At 37.1% G+C, this 20747-nt stretch overlaps 1 protein-coding gene across 4 annotated transcripts; it reads right to left on the bottom strand.

The window, feature by feature from the left end:
* Positions 1–1168: 1168 nt before the first annotated feature.
* On the bottom strand, positions 1169–18868 carry RNF14 (ring finger protein 14). Of its 4 annotated transcripts, XM_061151591.1 has the most exons (9): positions 16698–18517; positions 16389–16564; positions 15013–15182; positions 13843–13994; positions 10636–11163; positions 9451–9679; positions 5301–5473; positions 4230–4360; positions 1169–2606 (listed from the first exon to the last, which is right to left on the bottom strand). In XM_061151591.1, the coding sequence occupies exons 3-9, from the start codon at positions 15164–15166 to the stop codon at positions 2549–2551; spliced, it is 1425 nt and encodes a 474-aa protein (XP_061007574.1). In that variant the 5' UTR covers positions 15167–15182; positions 16389–16564; positions 16698–18517; the 3' UTR covers positions 1169–2548. The 4 variants fall into 4 exon arrangements, with proteins under 4 accessions (XP_061007574.1, XP_061007575.1, XP_061007576.1 ...); XM_061151592.1 differs by lacking the exons at positions 1169–2606; positions 16698–18517 and adding exons at positions 8224–8302; positions 18627–18868 and having other exon boundaries at positions 4234–5473; XM_061151593.1 differs by lacking the exons at positions 1169–2606; positions 4230–4360; positions 5301–5473; positions 16698–18517 and adding exons at positions 6557–6579; positions 18627–18868.
* Positions 18869–20747: the final 1879 nt, after the last annotated feature.

The following is a 20747-nucleotide window of genomic DNA, read 5'->3' as shown; positions in this document are numbered from 1 at the left end:
TTTGCAATTTTTCTGAAAATCTAAAACTACTGTAAAACAAAATGTTTACTTTAGAAAAAATGAATGAGACAAGATTTACCTCAAGTGACAAAAGCAGGCCCTTAAGTTGATTCAGTCCCAAGCTTTAAAAGTCACAAAAGCTTTATATTGACTTTAAAAGTTATTTTGCAGGTTGTTTTCATTTATCAGTTCTAGATCCAAACCTTTTCTATAAAATCAAGGGATGCACCCTCTTCAAAACTGCTTTAGCAATCTTCAAAGGGATCCTCCTCTGCTCTCTCATTCCCGTCAAAAGGACTCATAAGGTCCATATCAATTTATGGCAAATCTCAGCCCAACTGTAAAAAAGGCCTTCATCCTGAAACTAACACAACACTGTAAATCAACTATATTCCAATAAAAATTTTTTAAAAATTCAAAGGAACTTAACAACAATTCACAGAATGAAAATTTCCAAAAATTATACTCATTAGTAATCAATGTGTATGCAAAAAAATTTTAATTGTGCACCATTTTGCCCTATCAGATTGGCAAATTATAAGTAAATTAAATAAATAAATAAAAATAAGACTTTATAAGTCCTACTGTCTTTGTGAAAATTAAAGGGTGAAGATCTTGTACCTAAAGAAAAAACACTCAGTTGAACAAACAAGTCTTTGAGGCTAAGGACCTGTTGTGTTTTTTTCAAATCATAGAGAAAAATCCTGTCATTTCTTTCACAAAACTAAGACGTCTTTCCTACTTTCAATACATCATGAACATAATGTACAACAGCCCCAAATAACCCCTAGCAACATCAAATTAGCCCATGAACCTAAGAGCTTCTGAGAGGCTACCAGTGAAAGGTATGAAATGAACAATCTTACCCAGTCATTGAGAAGAGTCAGTCTTCTTAAATATGTACTATACGTAATTAGTTGTTTTAATTTCCATTTATCTTCAACTTATTTTTTAAGTTAACTTTAGCTCTTATATAAAATGTGCTGAACTAACGTCCATGTAGATTAAACAAAATATGGGCCCTAAAATCTAAGTTCAGTCACAAGCTTAGGTAAAAGAGGAGATGCTGTTCCATCACTTTCTTCTGCTCACTTTAAGAATATGTGTTATACACCATATAGTTTTTAAATGTGATCATTGCCTTGGTGACAGAACACACAGCAGCAACTCTGCTCTAATTATAAGACAAGTTTTAAATAATTTTTATTTTTAAGATTTAGCATCCTCATTGACAATCCAGAAACAGTCCGTGCTCTTTGGATACACACATAAAATGGTTAAAAGTGATTCCCCAATTTTCAATGACAAGGTAGGAAAAAAGAACATGTTCACAGCTATAGCTGAATTCTTCTGTCCTTTTTACCAAAAATCTTATTTTGCTACCAACCCACTCACCAAACCATATGGAAAGACAATTTTTCAAAAAGCCAACAAAACCCAAGAACAGGGATCTAGGTATCAAGCCAAAATCATCCCCTGGAACAGTGCTGATGCCAAAAAAAAAAAAAAAAGAGGATAGGAAAACAAATTTCCATAGCACATTAGAGAAGCCCTTTAAAAAGAATTCAGAAACTTAGCACTGGAACTATGGTGGTGCAGTGTTCAAAACGCAGATAATTAAAGTTCAGCTTGGGAACATATTAGGCTTTCCCCTATCCCAGCAGGGGAAATAAAACTATGAGCTTTTGGAGCTAATATTAAAATTGTCCTTACCAATGAAAGACAGGGCAAGGGTCAACTGGAGAGAATGTAGAACAAAAGGTAGCAAAGACAAGTCGTTCTGAATCTAAGCTCTACTGCCTAGAAGAAACAGCAAAGTTTAAAAGGGCTGAAATTCTTCTAAGCCACTATCAATAAATTCTAGACTTGGCTCAAAACCAGTGGACTATAGACCACTGATAAATATATCAGGTGACCTACAGTGTTTATGTACTAAAAAATATTTTTTAAATTATCTGTAAATTTCTATTCTGAAAAGCAGCAGATCAAAATGACACTGGGCCATCCAATCAGTTAAAGTAAAGGGCTTCCTCCAAATAAAATCAGCAGAAATTCAGGTTGGAAAGAATGTAATATGAAGTAAATAAGATCAGGCTCTCGGCACAATTTTAGTAAGGCTTCTACCCACCCCAGGTGTTAAGGAGTACTACTGAGACAGCTCCCACAGAATGTCTTAGAGGGATGCTTCTCAGAGATAAAAAGGTCTTTAACTCTTGACCCGTCTCTCTTTCCCTAAAGCTTGGAGAAGAAAATAAATATTTAATTTTTAACTACTCAAAGCTTTGGGCACATCGTAATATTAATATTTTCTATTTTTCATTTTCTGAACCTTTGGCTTAATACTTCTTCAATTATGCTGCAATGAAAAAATGTATACATGTGCCTTAATCAGTAGTACCACGTGAAAATAAAACCTTGTTCCTCCATATTTTCTACACAGGAAGACTGAATCAATGGCACCCTAAATATCCTACAAAGTTACTCTGTATACTTGACAAAAGATTAGGGCAAACCATTCCACTTCCATATCTTGAGCAGCAGAAGTTAATTAGTCTTCAATCTCATCTTCCCAAATATCTCCATTAACATCCACAGCATGGAACAACCTGGACGCATAAAACAAGGTGCATTTTAATATACCTGATAGAAACTGAATATAATTTCTTTCCTTTTTTCAAATATATTTTCTGCACTATTCTGATAACATCTTTGTATATCTTTTCCTTTCCTTTAATTATTCTACTGGGAAGGGCTGAAATGTGAATCCCTCTAAACAAGCTACCTTAAAGTTTATACGAACAACCCTTTTTTAAGGATCCAGACAATTCTCAAGGGCCAAGGAGAAACAATAGTGGGAGACAGGTATCACAAAAACTGACACTCAATGTGTATAATATGTGGAATAAGTCAAGATTGAAAAATTCAGGCAGTCTAGAAGCTACACTCCTTCAAAACACTGTAACTTTACTACATACTAATCACTCCATCCTTTCCATCTTCACCGTGCTTGTACTCTCCACCAGTAGAATGTTTTACAGTTGCCAATTTCTTTTCCTTCTCTTATGTTACTTAACATTTGTATTTTCAACACTTTTATTTCCAGTGGTTCATAGGCAGAGCTGGTTTCTTCAACTCATAGTTTCATAACGTCAAGGACTGATTGAAGGTACCCCACAGATGTCTATTAATAAAGATTATCAACTGATGTTGAAACTGAAGCTGGTGGAGAATAGAATACTCACATTGTGCCAAGGAATCACCCCACAGATCACTCACTAATAACAAAAGAAAAACCTTACCTTTACAATGGAACAAATGATAGAACTGAACATCATGCTAATAGTGAGAGAGCCTGACATTATGGATCTGACGTGATACAACATGAAGTACACCACCTCTTGTTAAGTATTCCTGTCAAAAATGTTGCTCTAAATCTAGTCAAACTCCATTCTACAGCTAACTTCCACTTTACAGAAAATAGAGAGGAAAGAGAAGCAAACTAAAAGGCACCATAGAGAAACAAAACTCCAGGAGGTAAGGTTATATAGGACAACAGCCTGGACTCTTCAAAAGGTCAATGTTCCACTCAATACAAACAAACAAAAAGTGGGTAATACTTTTCTCTATTATGAAACAGAATCAAATAAAATAATTAAACTTGATTAGATCCTGGTATAATAAAACAGCTTTAAAAGATATTTTGAGGAATAGTTGATAAGTCTTAAATATTTTATTAGATGACAGTATGCCATTGTTAAATTTTTTGAGGTATTACTGTTATGTACAAGACTTTTCATATCTTAGGAAAGATGTGTGGAAGTATATAGAGATGACACATCATATCTCCAACTTATGGTCAAGTAGTTAAGCAATAAATTTAGAAAACAAATATGGTAAATATTATCAATTGTTCATTTTGGTGAAAGATATCATAGTCTATCCTTTCAACTCTTCTGTATGTTTGAAATTTTTCACTAAAAAAGTTGAGGAGGATAATAAATTAAAGAAAATCTTCAGATAGTATATTTTCATCATAAAACTCATTTTCAAGAAAATGCATATATGGGGAAAATATATAAAAAATATATGAAAGAAAATATAAGAAAATATTTAAAAATACAAGAAAATCCTCTAAATAAACAAAGTACCAAAGCTAAAACTTATTGGGCTCGTGGTCTGCAAATCAAGGACCAAAAACTGCTGAGACTAGGAGTTCTGTGTAAACGTACCGGTTAAAACACGGGGAAGCAGGATCAGTGAAATGTTTATAAGGGTTTGCTCTGGAAAGAGAACCCATGCAAATCCAGCAGAAATATTGCATACAGCCAGTACATGTCATCTTGTTACATCCATCTAATTTCTGGTGGGAAAGAGAGAAAAATATCAAGGCTATAAAAGCAAAAGAGAAATGCACTTGACAAAATGATTTGGTACAACATTCTCCTTATCGTCTCCCTTTTCTAATGCAGGGTTGAGAAACACAGGTTAACACACACTGGTAAATATTAATGCCTAAACTCTTTGGCATTACAAGTGAAATACAGGAAATACTTAGATACTAAGCAAAATCTCTTCTGATAAATAGTAAAAACAATCCAAACATGTATATGTGAATTATGTAGTTAGACTGATATGAAAATGTTTGGCTTTAATATGTGGTATTTAAACTTTTTACATAAATCTAAGTAAACATTTGGTACCCAAGTCTCCCATTCTATCAGAGCTGAGGCATGTCAAAGTGGTTAAATAGAAGGCCAGTTTCCTCAATGGAGTAATTGGGGCATCATCATCCAGGTTAGATCAGATATAATGGATTGGAACAACAGAATCAAATGCAAAAACATATATTTTGATTTTAAACCTTTTTAAGGTTTTGTCAAGAAGCAATAGATTTATCTGTCTATTTTGACTTATATCTGTATTTCATAAGCAGGAACTTGTTAAAAAGACGTGTTAAATTCCAGGATAAATAGTTTGGAGAAGTCAGCCTTTTTTTTTTTTTTAAAATAACATAGATGAGTTGAGTTGACTGTAGTTCTAGTATGGCCTCCTCATAACTCCTTCAATTTTGAGGTGGATACAAGGTGAGAAAAACCATCACTGTAGGAAAGCACTCTGAAAAGGGAAGTCTACATATATTTAATATCAGTAACAATAATTAGTAGTAAATTTGAATCTTCCAAGAAGGTTTAATAAATACCAAAATGTGTTTTAATTAGTTCAAAATTAAAAGGCTTCTTGAGGAAATCATAACATGCTTGCAAGTAGGTAGGTCTCCAAGTCTGTCCCCAAACTTTTACCTCAATGGGAGTTCCACAACATGGGCAGCTCTTTGAGTTCTTTTCTAGCCACTCCTTACTTTCCATCTCTTCCAGTGCCTTCTGAATCACCCTCTTACCATACCTCTGTTCCAAAAATCTTTTATTGGCCTCATCTGCTTGCAGGTACTCATTTCGTAAGTCCATTAGTTTTTCTAGAAGGTGAAATGGAAAATTAACTTTTATACAACTTGTAAAGCTCATTAAAAAATCATTAAAAATTATCATAACCTTTGACTATTCAATAATGTTATTCTTGGGATTTTATCATAAGGAATTAATCCAAAGTAAAATTATATGCAAAGAGACACACATAACAATGGCAAACAAATTAAATGTCCAAGAGAATAATCATGTGTGGAACCACTTAATGACATAATATTTAGTTATTAAAACTTGTAATTAGGATGGCTACAACTCAATTAAAATACTCATTACAGAAGCCAGCAAAAAGTATATTTAGGTTGTAACTAGGTAAAAATTACACATGCATGAAAGACAAAGAACAGACAGGAATTCTCCAAGTAGAAAAGCTGGACTTCTTAAATTGACAGAATAATAGCTTATCTTTTTCCTTTGATTTTAACTTATTAATGTTGACATTTTTGTGCAACTAGTACAACTAGTAGTACAGTTTAAAGGCTGACTTATCAAATGACACAAAGGTTGAAACAGACATTGATTTTCTACTAAGTCAGCATCATTCACCATTTAATAATAAGACCTGCCAAACTAAACAAAAGCACCTTTGATTTAAGGGCAAAGACCAATGGTTCACTTCTGCATATATAAGAAAAAAGCCAGTGAATAAAATTTACCACCAACAGGTAATGGAAAAGTCCTTTCTACCAACTTTTCTGCTTAATTCTCAACAATCTGGTTTCTACTGCTTTATCACATGGAATGGGCAGCTATTTCCAAAGGCTTTATTTGTCAACAAAGGCTTCTGCTCACAATTCTATTACCTTAACTTTTCAACACAATTAATTAAAGACCTCTCTCAACAATGTTCTGGCTCTTTTACTATTTTACCTTCCTCATATTATTTAGAAGTAGACAACTTCTGGAGCAGAATTATATCTGCATTTTTCCTTCACCTATGAATCCTTTCTCTGTGTTGTTCATTCCCATGACTTCAACACTTCTACTGAGATGCAGCAGACATGTATTTTTAAATCCTTTCATTTGTATTTCCTCTACTAATTCAAAGCGCTTTTGTATTCCGAGACATCTTAAGGACAGAGGATGCTGCTCTAATGTTCTCAAAATAATAAAATTATTAGTGTATCATATATTTTGTATGGTAATATCTAACATATAGATATAGAGACTAAGAAAGAGATTCCCAATTTTGCTGAAGCCCCCAAAGTCTATCTTTGATTTCTTTCCCAAACATTGTGAAATACCTGGAAGGTACTTTAGCCTCTCAATGATAAGGATACCAAAGTCTCAAGTAAAGGCTTATATTATACTCTGGTGAGTTCTCCATCCCATCTGCCCATAACCTCTACAAAACTCTGCCACAGGTGACTGGAAGTACTCCATTTACTCATTCTCCTGTCAGGGTCCTTTCTTGGAGATGATTCTCTGCTAACAATCAGTAACTAGCAATACTGGCATTAATAGTTACCATTTTGTGGTTTAAAGACTTAAATCTAACACATAACACCATAAAACTTTCAGAAGAGAACAGAGGCAAAACATTTTCTGACCAAGGTAATAGAAATAAAAGCAAAAATAAACAAATGGGACCTAATCAAACTTAACAAGCTTATGTTCAGCAGAGGAAACCATCAATAAAAAGAGATGGTTTGAGAGAAAGTATTTGCAAATGATGCAACCGACATGGGCTTAATTTCCAAAATATACAAACAGTTCATACAACAAAACAGGTCAACAACAAAAACAAACAACTCAATGGAAAAATGGGCAAAATAACTATGAATAAATAGACATTTCTCCAAAGAAGACAAACAGATGGCCCAATAGGTACAGAAAAGATGTTCAATACCACTAATTATTAGAGAACTACAAATCAAAACTACAATGAGGTTCCACCTCACAGCAGTGAAAATGGCCATCATTAAAAAGTCTACAAAAAATAAATAAATAAATAAAAAGTCTACAAATAACAAATACTGGAGAGGGTGTGGAGAAAGGGGAATCCTCCTACACTGTTGATGGGTCTGTAAAAGGTGCAGCCACTATGGAAGTCACTTTGGATGTTCCTTAGAAAACAAAAAATAGAATTACCAAATGATCCAGCAATCCTACTCCTGGGTATATATCCACGTGAAACTATAATCCAAAAATATACCTGCACTCCTATATTCACAGCAGCACTATTCACAATACCCAAGACATGGAAACTACCTAATGTCCATCAACAGATGAATGAGTAAGGAAGGTGTGGTACATATGTACAAAGGAACACTACACAGCCATAATAAACAATGAAATAAAGCCATCTGCAGTAACATCAATGCAGCTAGTGATTATCCTACTAGTAAAGTCATAAAGAAAAAGACAAATACCATTTGATACCACTTATATGTGGAATCCAAAATACGACACAAATGAACCTATCTACAAAACAAAAACAGACTTGTAGACATAGAGAACAGACTGGTAGTTGCCAAGGAAACCAGGAGTGGGATGGATTGGGGAGGTTGGGGTTATGCAAACTGTTATATATGAATGGATAAACAAGGTCTTACTGTATAGCACAAGGAACTATGTTCAACATCCCGTGATAAATCATAATAAAAAAGAATATAAATATAAAAAAGAATGTACATATATGTATAACTGAATCACATTGCTGTAAAGAAAAAATTAGCACAAATTATACATCAATTATACTTTAAAAATAAAAATAATATACAAATTAAAAAAAAATAGTTACCATTTTGCATTACACATGCAAAATGCCCATTCTCAAACTTCAGTGAAGAACCAGTTTTTTCCTCCCACTCTGTCAAGGACTTTTGCAAAATATAATCAGATGAATTATTATAAAAATGAATAAAAAGACAAAAAATATAAGCCTAAATTCTTTTTTTTTTAATTTATTTATTTTTATTATTATCTTATTATTTTTTTTTTTATTAGTTGGAGGCTAATTACTTCACAACATTTCAGTGGGTTTTGTCATACATTGATATGAATCAGCCATAGATTTACACATATTCCCCATCCCGATCCCCAAGCCTGAATTCTTATTGTATTTGATTGACATAAAATTTAGTCAGTGGCCAGCAATAATGAAATTGCTACAAAAGTTTTAAACCCTGACTCTCAGTTTCTGTATTTACCCTGTCACTGACCAGTATAACAGCTATAACAACTTTGAGTAGCACTACAATAGGTCATTTCAAACTTACAATAACCTTATGAAGTAGCTATTATCATCAGCCCTGTTAGTTTGAGAAAGACTAAGTCACCAAAGTCTAGTCAAATTGATGTCAAGGGCCTGATTTCTCAATCCTTATCTAAATTAGAAATGGCTAACAGGTTTCACTTCCTGTGCCTACATCAATAGAGGGTGGCTTTCTAAAGCACTGTGTTGAGGAAGATTCTGAGGCCTCTTGGGCTCACTGAGAAAGCACTTGATCAAATGTGTGCACCATGGAAACAACAGTGATAGCTCAGATGATCTGCATTTGCCAGGATCTACATTATTCCATATTCACAGATAGAAATTACCCTGTCATTGCTTCCATAGAATGCTCCCCCTCGGTATCTGCATGGTTTGTTTCCTTACTTCCTTCAAGTCTACTCAAACCACTCTGCCCGCTGGGTTTTTCTAAATAAAATCCCAAATGTCTTCCCCTTCAGAACACTTCAGAGCACACTGTCTCTGCTTTACTTTTTTTTTTACCTCTTCAGCATTTACCACCATCTAACAGTCTTATTTATTTGGTTTGCCTATCTCCCCCATTAGAATGTAAGTTCCATGAGGGCATTTGGTCACTACTATGTTCCCAGAATGTAGGCAGCAACTGACACAAAAATATCTGTTGAACCAACAGAGAAGAACACAATTCTTCCAAATTCAGAATTGAAGTGATAAGTCTCTTTTCTAGGGGGTGGGGGAGGGCTGGGAGACTGAGTTCACATGGTTACAACCTACCTGCTGTCACCTTACATGGAGAGACCCCGTGGTAGGTCAGTCTGCACAGGGTACAGAAGGCGAAATTGCAGCTGGAGCAGATGCCCATGGTACAGCCAGGCTCCTGCATCACAGGCAGCTGGCAGGATGGGCGGGGGCAGTACACCACATCGGCCATCAGGTCCAAGGTGGACTGGAGGAGAAGGCGGTCATAACGGGCAAACAACTCTGCTTCCACTAGCTCTTTGACCTTGAGGGAAACATAAACATCGTTAAGTTTGATGATTTCCCAACCAGCTGATCCTGAGGGAGATCTTCAGGAAGCAAGCATAAAAACCAGATGAACAGAAAATAAAACCCTGTATCTCACTTCAAAATCAAACCAAGTATGAGTGAGTGAGTCAGTGAAAGTGGCTCAGTCGTGTCTGACTCTTTGTGACCCCATGGACTATACAATCCATGGAATTCTCCAGGCCAGAACACTGGAGTGGGTTGCCTTTCCTGTCTCCAGGGGATCTTCCCAACCCAGGGATCGAACCCAGGTCTCTTGCATTGCAGGTGATTTATTTACCAGCTGAGCCACAAGGGAAGCCCAAGAATACAGGAGTGGGTAGCCTATCCCTTTTCCAGCAGGTCTTCCTGACCCAGGAATCAAACCAGGGTCTCCTGCTTTGCAGGCAGATTCTTTACCAACAGAGCTAGTATGGGAAGTCTATAGATCTTGACTGAGACGGTGGTTACATGGGTCTACCCATTTGTCAAAACAAAGCAAAATGTACACTTTAAATGAGTACATTTATGCCTCAAAGGAGCTGATTTTTTTTTTTTTTTAAAGAAGAAACAACCAAGCAGGCTATCTTTAAAGTCTGTAAACATTTGGTTAATCATCCCAAGGGATAACCCCTCCAGATCCCAACCTCAACACAGACTGGGTAGTAGTTCCCCCTCTTAACAGATAATACAGAGTAAATCACCAGAATTATTTTTTTAATGTTCATCCTTGCCAAGGACCACCCATTCCAAAGCCAGCAAAGGGAGCATTTACATTTGTTTAGATAAAGATCATGGACAGAATAAAACTGGTGGGCTGGCTCCAAGGCCTCAGACTGCCCTGACGAGCCCTATCAAGAAGTTCCTGAGAGAATGCCTCCCTTTGGAGAGTTGTGAGAGAATTAGGGAGCAGCTGTCAGCGGAGTGAAGAGTTACCTGACCAGGAGTGGCCACTGAAGGGCACTTGGGTTCTGGGCAGTTGAGGCACTGAACTTGGCCATCTCTGATCTGGATTTCAAAGTAGTCCTTGAGACAGGCTTTGCAGTACACATGCCTGCACTCCAAGAAGTACATGCACTCACCACCCAGTTTCTCACAGAAACAGATATTGCACAGGAACAATTTACTATTAAAGCATTTTATCTGCTGAGCTTGATCAAAGTCCAAGATTTCCTGGATCAGACTCGACAATGATTCCACATCCTGCACGGCTCTCTCGTCCACAACTTCCTCTTGGTCTATGTCAGATCCAGTGGCTCCTCCAAAATCTAGCTCTGTGTTGGAAGAAGCTTGAGCCATCCTTCTCTGAACCTTTTTCTGAGAACCCATCGTGAGTTCAAAAGGAGAGACAATATTCAGGTATGCTAAGGTCTCTTCCTTAAGGAACTGCGTCCAGGCAAACAGGACCACGCTGCCACGGTGTTCTTCCCACAGGTTGTCTAAGTGCTTGCAGAGAGCAGAAAGCTAGGGGAAAAACACATGAGGATGCTGTTGAGTTTGGAAAGATGATGATGCTGTCAACTCCTAATTTACCTTGAAATCTTTTTAATTTAGACCTTTATACTTCCTATTAGGAAGTAGAAAGTATTCTTTTCACTTCTGTGACAAACTGTGCTGCACAATAGCATCAGTGTTCTTATCAAAGGACTTCTTAAACTATTCAGCAACATGAGCCACAGACACAAGGTCAGAAGCTAAAAGAAGCCCCACAAAACAAGAGAAACAGTTAAGAGTCTACCAGATGTAGAACAAGGTTTACATATGGGCTACTGAAATGGAGGACTTTTTCTGTTCTTTATTATTCTTTACTTTAGTATTGCTATCTATCTCATGTAGCAGAAGAGATCTAGTTTTAAAATGAACTATTTCTAGTCCTTTGGACTACTAGCACTGTTGGTACCCTACAATAAAGATTAGCAAAAAACAATTTAAAAATACCATCCAAGCTTTAAAATTAATTCTTTCAGCTGTATCAAGAAGTCAACTTATGTGAAAAAAATCACTAACAGAATCTAACCTCAGAGTCCTTATTATTCCAATTTATAAGCTGATTTTAACTAAGCAATCTGAGCTTACACCAGATCCTGGTTAACAGAGGAAAGCAGACTGATATTGAACCTGGACATGATTACAAGCCCTTAACATGATTTCACTGCCACAGGCAAAGCTCACATTTCCTAAGTTACGCAACCAAAGTTTAAACTATTTTGACTTTTCCTCCTTAAAATTGGTCTGTTCAATTTGAAAGGCAAATATAAGAAGATTTTTAAGTAGAGCTCAGGCTCATAAGTAGCTTTTCTTTTTAGGTAAACATCAAAGAATAAGCCTTCCAGATGCAAATAAATTTTGTAAATTTGACATCTGAAGTGAAAAAGAACCACATTCTCTTCCTTACACTGCGTAATGCTATTCACTAAACTCTATATGGGCACAAAACTAAACACTGTTCAAGACTGGACAACAAATGCTTTTACACATTTGCATAAATGTGCTTTCATGATCAATAAGAAACCTGATGAAATCTTTAAAATGTAATAAATACTAAAAGGGAAGCTCTGAATGTTTGAGTCACCAAGTCCAAGGAAGAAGTCATTCTCCTCCATCCTTTTTTCTTCTCTAGTCCTTTCTTGAAAGAGGTATCTGAGATGTACATACATGTGAGGAACAAGGGAGGCAGAAAGAGAAGAGCATGAAAGACACTATTTGTATATATATATTGGAAAAGAAATAGGGAAAATACTAGAAAACTAAACCCACTTCTATCTATCAAACAAATTCAGTGAGGAACAGGTCCATGCGTCAACTTCCTTATCAACAGGAGCAATTCAAAAAGCCAAGGAATTAGGGACCAGTAACAAACAAGAATTGAAGGAAGGAGCATAGGAAACAGATTAAAATGTCAATTATATGGACAAAAATTTACTTGACAGAGAGTCCTACTATAATTTTAGCTATGTAACATAAAATAATGAGCAACTCTCTTCTCCCTACACCCTAAAAGCCAGCATTAAGTAGATGCTATTTGGTTGGAATCTGAAACTCCACATGTGTACACATGCATGAACATAAAGTATCAAGAGCTCTCTGGAGAAATGGGACTATAAATGTCTAGATAATTTAGTCAACTCTCAGTAATCTAAATATAAATAATCCACTGTCTTGCATGTGTTGCCTCTGACAAAGATATTAAAATGCACGGTGAAACTCCTTTTTATTCTACATGTATTATTCTTTTTTAAAAATTTAATTTTGTTTTTAAACTCTAAGTTCAATTTAACAAATGCACTCTCATCTAAGGATCGGCCTGGTGATGAACAGTGGTGGGAATGAGAATTACATGATCAAAAAAGAAAAACTGACAAGCTGTTCCTTGAGGTCAAGTAACTCTGACAGCTTTTGTCTTAATACATCAGCCTATCAATCTTCATCATGACTTGTAGAAAAGTAACTGCTATTGATCTATTATCTACTCCAGAATACATTATATTAGCTTCAAGCCATATTTATGTCTCAATCAAGAGCTGACGTTGTTACTAGAAAAGGATATACGACTCAGAGGAAACGAAAGCTCGTAATATAAGATCTCAAGCCTTAATGAGATATCTACGGGAATCATATGCACTTTTATTTGTGTGCATTCACATTATGTGAGCACAGTCAACAACTGTTGCTAATACACAGACTTCTACAAACAAAAGCGCTCTTATGTGTTCTTAAGGAATGTTTATTAAAGCTACATTAACTCAATTTTAGTCCTAATTACAATTAAATCTTTCATTTAAGGAATGGATAAAAAAATAAAAAGCAATACCAACATCTGAGGAAAATGAGGATGACCTATAGTCTCCATTACAATACAGATTAAATGGGAAAATAGCAAGAAAAGGAGAGAAACAATATACTTGATTAAAAATTACTCCTACTGCAATTCAAAATGATTAATCATTCTAATTATTGCCATTCCTTTCTAAAACACCAAACATTTTCAACTTATTAACATTACAATTCATGAAGGGGAAAAAATTACAACATCAAGCCCATTTGTTCTTCATGCACTGAATTCAAGATCATCAAGGTAGTCTTCAATTAAAGATGATTTTTTAAGTTTCTAAAAATGGATAGAAATTAAGTTTTGGGTCTAACCTGAGTTGGTGACAGCCATTTGCCACTAAGAGTGAATGAAGGTGGGGAGGAGGATGGATAATCTGGTGGCAGTTCAAAGTTCAGCACAAGTGGAGGCAGAAAGCAAATGGTGTATTCAAAGCCACTATTCTGGAGACACTCATTTGAATTGCCTGAACCAAAAACAAAGATTAGAAAGGATCAGCTGGTCAACACTTGAGTGTCCATTACTGCTGAGCAGTGCTCAAGAAAAACGTAATGCTTTAGTTGAAGGGATAAAAACCCTCCCCCAAAGCACTTTCTGTTCTTAATTTTACTTTGGAGCCACCACCTTAAAAAAATTTATAAGCCCTTAAAAAAAATCTACTAAGCATCATGAAATTTAAAATGAAGATATACAACTTATTCTTGCTACACTTCTGAGTATAATTCCTAACACTAGTGAGCAAGTAATACACAATGTTTTCTTTGTTGTTTTTTATAGTAGATGATTAAAGACACAATCTAGAGAAAAAGACATTATTTCTATCAAAAAGCCATGACCTACTTAGACAAGCATGTGCCAACTCCAATGAATCAGAGTTGGGAGAATTTATGCCAGTGCAATGATCTCAGGTTGAGGGCAAGCTACAACATATAACACCCTCACAATCAAAGTTTCATTTTCAGTTATCACACTTCCTTTCTTTACTTAAAGCTATTACACTAGAAACATTGAGAAAGTGTTCTTGTCTTCTGTGAATACGGTATCGGCACTAGTTTTTAATTTTTTTCTGAAGCAAAAGGTCACAGAGGAGTAGTGTCATGTGTTTATGGTGGTTGAAAAGATTCTAGAAACCAAATAGTATTAACAACAACCAAATCTTTCCAAGTGTTTTCACATATATTATTTCATTTTCTATTTTATTACCCCTATTTAACAGCCAATGACTCACAGCTGATGAACTGCTAGTTAGATGATCAGGAAGCATGAAATATGCAGGATAATATTTGTGATCAAAAAGGCAGAATTAAATTGAAAATTGTTCATCCTTTATTTTCAATTAAAACAGAAACAGGCATTAAATCTGTAATATTACCATCTATCACTAATGCCTATAAACACAAGATGATAAATAACTTAGGGTACACTAAGAAATTGAGAATAACCTTTATCTAGAAAAAAATCTGTTTAAGAGAATATTAACTAACCGCTCACAAATATCTTGAAATTTTGTGGTAAGTCCAAATGGATCCTGGTTTCTCCACCTTGGACAGACTCTGCTTTTCTAAATTCATCTCCATCATAAATACTTGCCAGGGCCAGCAATTCATCCTCCTGAGCTTCTCGGTCTTCTGACGACATTTAATTTTCTGAGGAGCTGAAGACAATCATTCAAGTCAGTTAAGAACAGAAAAGGCACAGAGTCTGGAAAAGTCTAATGGCCCTCCCCCTCAACCCCATTCCCCCCTAAAGAAAGTTCCTCAAAAACAACTGCAAAGAGTTAATCAATATTCTCACTTTTCTATCTAACTAAAAGTGACAGACATATCTAACATTCCAGTAGATCAGCACAGTAACAGCCTTTTTCAAAAAGGACAGCTGTGGTTCTTATAATTGCTGACTTTATCAGTTAGATATGATTTAGAAAAGAAAGCACAATAAAAAATTTTTTCAAGGACAATTCACAAACTACTTTGACTTGCTCTCTTAGAAAAGTGCCTTGCTCACAAAAGCAGTCAAGGTATATTTGATATACTTCTTAAAAATACATGAATTTTTTAAATCCACAGGAATCTCTACGGCAGGTTTTCTCAGCCTCAGTGCTACTGACGTTTTGTAACAGACAACTGTCGTGGGAGGCTGTCTTGTGTATTAGAGGACATGAATCTGCATGTCTGGCTTCAACCTGCTAGATGCCAACCAGCTAGATGCCAACGCCTTTTCCTCAAGAGTTGTGACAATCACAGACATCTCCAGACATAACCAAATATCCACCACCACCCTGCCACTGGGGAGGGGGAAGAAAATTGCTCCTACTTGAGAACACCGCCTCTAGAGACTGTTACAAGGATGAAAACATGTGAGACATAACTGAGGAAGCAGCAAAATAACATTAAATTTTTGAAATAATATCAAATCAATTTTATGATTTACCACTATTTTAGGTAACACCAACAGTGAAAATATGCTATAATTAAACTGTACAAATGCTTTTTAATTACAGCAACTGAAAGATACACCACAGTCAGATAATTCAAACATGCAAAAAATATGTAGTGAGAATCTGTGAAAATTACTTTAATAAAACAACCACCAAAAATTACCATTCTATCGATTAAAATACTAGACTATAACTGTATTTGCAAATATGCTCCCTCTTGGTTCAAATATTTTCCAAATTGGAATGCACAAAGAAAAGTTAGGACATGGTTTTTCACATTATAAAAAGGTGACACTACAGAACTCAAATTCATTTAAAATGATTCCATTTTCAAAAAGTACATTTTCTAGCAGATGATAATGGTTCTGCTTAAGCTGTGTCCCTAAGACACAGTGATATATTCTATTTAAGGTCAGTTAGTACCTGTTAATAACAACTAGAAGAAAAGGATATTAGCACTGGAGTTTGTATTTCAGCCCCAAGTTTGGAACTCATGCAAATCTCATTTATTCTTAAGATGATGGAGATGAGACTGCTGAAGGTGGATAAAAGGCCAAGATGTAGAACTCATACTAGATATACTAGAGAAATCCTGCCATCTGCAGAAAAAAAATACAAAAGATGGTGTTAGCACCCTCTCCAAATTTAAATTCTGAATTTCCGTAACCACCACTTAAATCAAGCACATCCTAACACACAGTCAATCCTAGTCTACAGCTGCATATTACTCACCTAGGTCAGCCTAACTGAGCCATGTGGTTCAAATGACATGTTCCCAGTAATCAGAGTGCCCTTCTTATCTGACTGCCTTCAGCCCTGGGAGGAGCTGAGAAGACCAAGGTCATACGAGATGACAGCACAACATGCCCCCATAACAAACCACTTCCTGCGATTTTCTTGTTTTTGTTTTTCCTTTCCTCTTCCACTTCTTCTATTCCTTCATTTCCTACCCCTCCAGTTAGTCCTTTTGTCCGCTAATGAATTAAGCCTGCCAGGGACACTCAACATTAGGTTAATTTAAGCAAGACAGCAGGGTAATTAAAAACAAAATAATAAAAGTGCTCACACACAAACATTTAAGTCCTATTCTAAATGCTTTACCAGGCTTCTTCAACTGGGAATAAAGGAGAAAGGGAGACTGGTCCATAGATGGGTTCTGGAGAATGCTATGAATACCTTAAAATATGCAAAAAAATTTTTAAAAACGCAAAAAATATAAAACAATAATTTTAAAACCATATTTTTAGATGTGTGACTTCCATATAAGCTAACAAAATTTAGGATCAATTTACAGAAGGAAATGGCAACCTACTACAGTATTCTTGCCTGGAAAATCCCATGGACGGAGGAGCCTGGTTGGCTGCAGTCCATGGGGTCGCGAAGAGTCGGACACGACTCAGCGACTTCACATTCACTACTATGTATTATGTACTATATACTAAGTCTTTTCACATCACCCTACATAATTGTAAATGCTTTTTACCACCTGTAGTACATGGTGATAAAGTAATTAAGCTTTTTGTTTCTTCCTGTTCAAACATTATAAATGAGATGAAATGAATTTATACCCAGGCTATACCCCAGAGCAATTCAATCAAACATGGGTCATCCAAGTTCGCCATGTTATTCTAATGTGCAGCCAGGATTAAGAAGCTCTACTCCAAGCTGTTTCCCATTGGCAGCTCCTCATGACCCAACTCACCAGACCCCAGCTTCTGAAGCTGCCATGGGTCCCAGTCCCTTAATTAAAATTGCTGACATAAATTTCTTTGATTCTATTCATTCAGTCTTCAAGACCCACCTCCAAAGCCCCTATTCCATGTAAAACTTCCAATTAGCATGTCTTTCTTTAAAAATCCAGAAAACTTTTTTTTATTGTAACTTTCCTATGACATTATCACACCCCATCCTGCATTACAGTTTTTCTTCTGAACTTGCGCTTCCTCTCTGACTAAATTAGTTCCTTAAGGGTGAGGATCAAGTGTCTTGCCTCTGCGTATATTGCTCTCAGAATCTAGCAGTGCTTTAGGTTAGACATTAGAAAAAGTGAGAACTGAACTGGGGTGAGATGTGGTTGCTCCAATGGGAGACTAGAATCAAGGTTCAGGGACTGCACCGCCACATCCCACCAGGAGCACGTTGGGTTGGTCGTCACAATAACAGCAAAAAGAGTGAACTCTTCCCATGTGTCAGGCATTGTGGTAAGCCCTTTAAAAGCACTAACCCGTTAGATTCCCACAACCCCATGAACAAAGTCCTACTCCTATTTCCACTAAACACAGAAAAATGACATTTTAAGTCCACGCTGGCTCAAGATCACAGAACTAATATAAAAATAAAACGGGATTCAGACCACCTTGTTTCTTCAGCTGTTAACACAGGAACAAGAATAAACCCCGGTGTCACGAGACTAGAGAATTCAAGTTTAATATTAAACTTGATTAATATTAAACTTTCAGGCAAACCGGAAACCGCTACAAGAGTGAGGGAGGCCCCTCCTCCGCCGGGTTTCCCTCGGGCCTGGGAAAATCCTACTCATTCTCCCAAGCCACAGCATGAAGGATTCAGCCATGGGTGGGGAGTCGGGGGTGGTCAGCACGCCGCTGCCATGTCTCCACGGCTCACTGCGGGGCGTATGGAGTCGTTGTTTGTGCGACTCACCTACAACTGTGTGGCAGGCCCGAGCCCTGCTACCTGCCCCAGCGCTTGGAAACGAAGGACGCTGCGCGCGTGTGAGCCCGCCCAGGGGTCTCGAAGGGGCAGGGCCTGGAACTTCCCCTTCCTCCTTTGGGCACCCCGGGGACCTTAGCCGGGCCGGGTCCCGGGTCTGGGGAGTTGAAGCCTGCTAAGCAAGCAGCCCCGGCCCGGCCGCCCTTCTCTGCCTCGCGCGCCTGGAGCGCAGTTCCCACTGTACCTTCCGGCTGCCCCACCGCGCCGGGCTCAAAAGTTCCGCCCTCCAACCTAGCTCCGGGTCCCCTCACCTCCACTCGCTGGCCCCGCCTGAAGACGCCCGGCTCAACCGGCGGACCGCCTCTTCCGTCTTCGGAGCTGTCAGCTGAGCCGGGCGGATCTGGCTGGGAGGCCTCGGAGAGAGAAGGGCTCTGCGCAGACGCCGTGACCGCCCCGGCCCCTCGGCCGCCCCCCGCGGGTCAAACCGGCGCTGCAGACGCGGCCACCGTCACCGTATCGCTGCCCACCACACTTAAGTAGGCCTGTGGAGACGTTGACACAAATGCAGATTCTGGGGCCCCTGCTGGGAATGTGCGTCGGAATTAGAATTTCTACCAATCACTAGAGGTAAATCATGAGGCAGGGAAATACCTGGGGTAGACCTGCTCCCCCAAGTAGAGAAAGCAAGCCTTTTCCCCCTCCCGGGATCCCGGTCTCAGAAATGCTACCTATCTTTCTGGCAGCTCCACTATGAAGGCATTCACTCATTGGTCATATTGTAACAGTAATAACTACCGTGTTGATTAAGCATAGGGATGCTTCAAGTCCTGTATTCATGGTTTTATGTAAATTTTCACTTCATTATAACCTGCTTTACAAGTGAGGAAATTGAAACTGAGAAAGGTTCAAGAATTTACCAAAGCGTATAGGCTGAGTGGGAATTAAAATTACATGTCCCCTACCTCATGCCATATGCAAAAATTAACTCAAAATGTATCAAAGACCTAAATGTAAGCAATAAAATTAAAACATCTTTTAGAAGAAAATGTCGGAGTAAATCATGAACTTGGATTATGCAATAAGTTCTTAGGAACAAAAGCACAAGAAATAAAAGAAAAATAAATTAGATTCATCAAAATTAACAATTTATGTGCTTCAGAGGACATTATCAAGAAAAGACAACCCATAGGAGAACAAATTTGAAAATCATATGTCTGATAAAGGTTTAAAAGCCAGAACATATAAAGAACTTGTACAACTCAACAACAGAAAGACCGATAACTCAATTTAAAAATGGGCAAAGGATGTAAATAGACATTTCTCCAAAGAAGATATACAAATGTTTAGTAAGCATGTGAAAAAGGCTTGTCATTAGTCATCAGGAAAATACAAATCAAAACCACAATTAGAAGCCACTTCACACTCACTAGAACCGCTGTAATAAAAAGAAAAAAAAAGTTTTAATCTCATGATACAGAGAACTGTTTGGTGGTTGCCAGAGGCAAGAGGTGGGCAAGTAGGTAAAGACACAAACTTCTAATTATAAAATAAATAGGTCACTAGGATGTTATGGAAACCATGGTGAATATAGTACATAATTATATATGAAAGATGCTAAGAGAATAAATCTTAAATGTTTTCATCACAAGAAAAAAACCTGTATTTATGGTGTTGGATATTAACTACACTCACTGTAGAAATCATTTCTCAATACATACATATATTGGATCATTATGTTATACACCTGAAACATAATATAATATAATATAATGTATGCCAATTATATCTCAATAAAGAATGTTTAAAAAGAAGCCAGATTATAACAAGAGTTGGTGAAGTGGCAAAGAAATTGGAATCCTCATATATTGATTCTGAGGATGTAAAATGGAGTAGCCACTCTGGAAAACAGAGGTCTGCATTTTCATTTTGCACTGGGCTTCACAAATTACATTGCTGGTCCTGCATGCAGAAGAAAGGAAAAGCCAAGTGGGAAAAAACTGGGTACTGGAGGGGCTTCCTGACTGCCACAGAAGGGAAATTTTTGAAATGCAAATAATCAGTCCTAATCCTCTGTACTATAAATCTTGACTGTTACAGAACAGAAACCTAGCT

This window comes from Dama dama, chromosome 9 (assembly GCF_033118175.1).
Source record: "Dama dama isolate Ldn47 chromosome 9, ASM3311817v1, whole genome shotgun sequence".
NCBI classification, from domain to species: domain Eukaryota; kingdom Metazoa; phylum Chordata; class Mammalia; order Artiodactyla; family Cervidae; genus Dama; species Dama dama.
Note: the sequence above shows the minus strand (reverse complement) of the source record. Positions and strands in the feature narration are given on the sequence as shown.

Coding starts and splice junctions, on each gene's coding strand:
- RNF14 (XM_061151591.1), bottom strand. CDS start 15,166: ATGTCGTCAGAAGACCGAGAAGCTCAGGAGGATGAATTGCTGGCCCTG. Junction 5,474..9,450: donor TCCATGTAAGGTGACAGCAG/GTAGGTTGTAAC, acceptor TTCACCTTCTAG/AAAAACTAATGGACTTACGA. Junction 4,361..5,300: donor GTTGTGGAACTCCCATTGAG/GTAAAAGTTTGG, acceptor CTTTCCCACCAG/AAATTAGATGGATGTAACAA.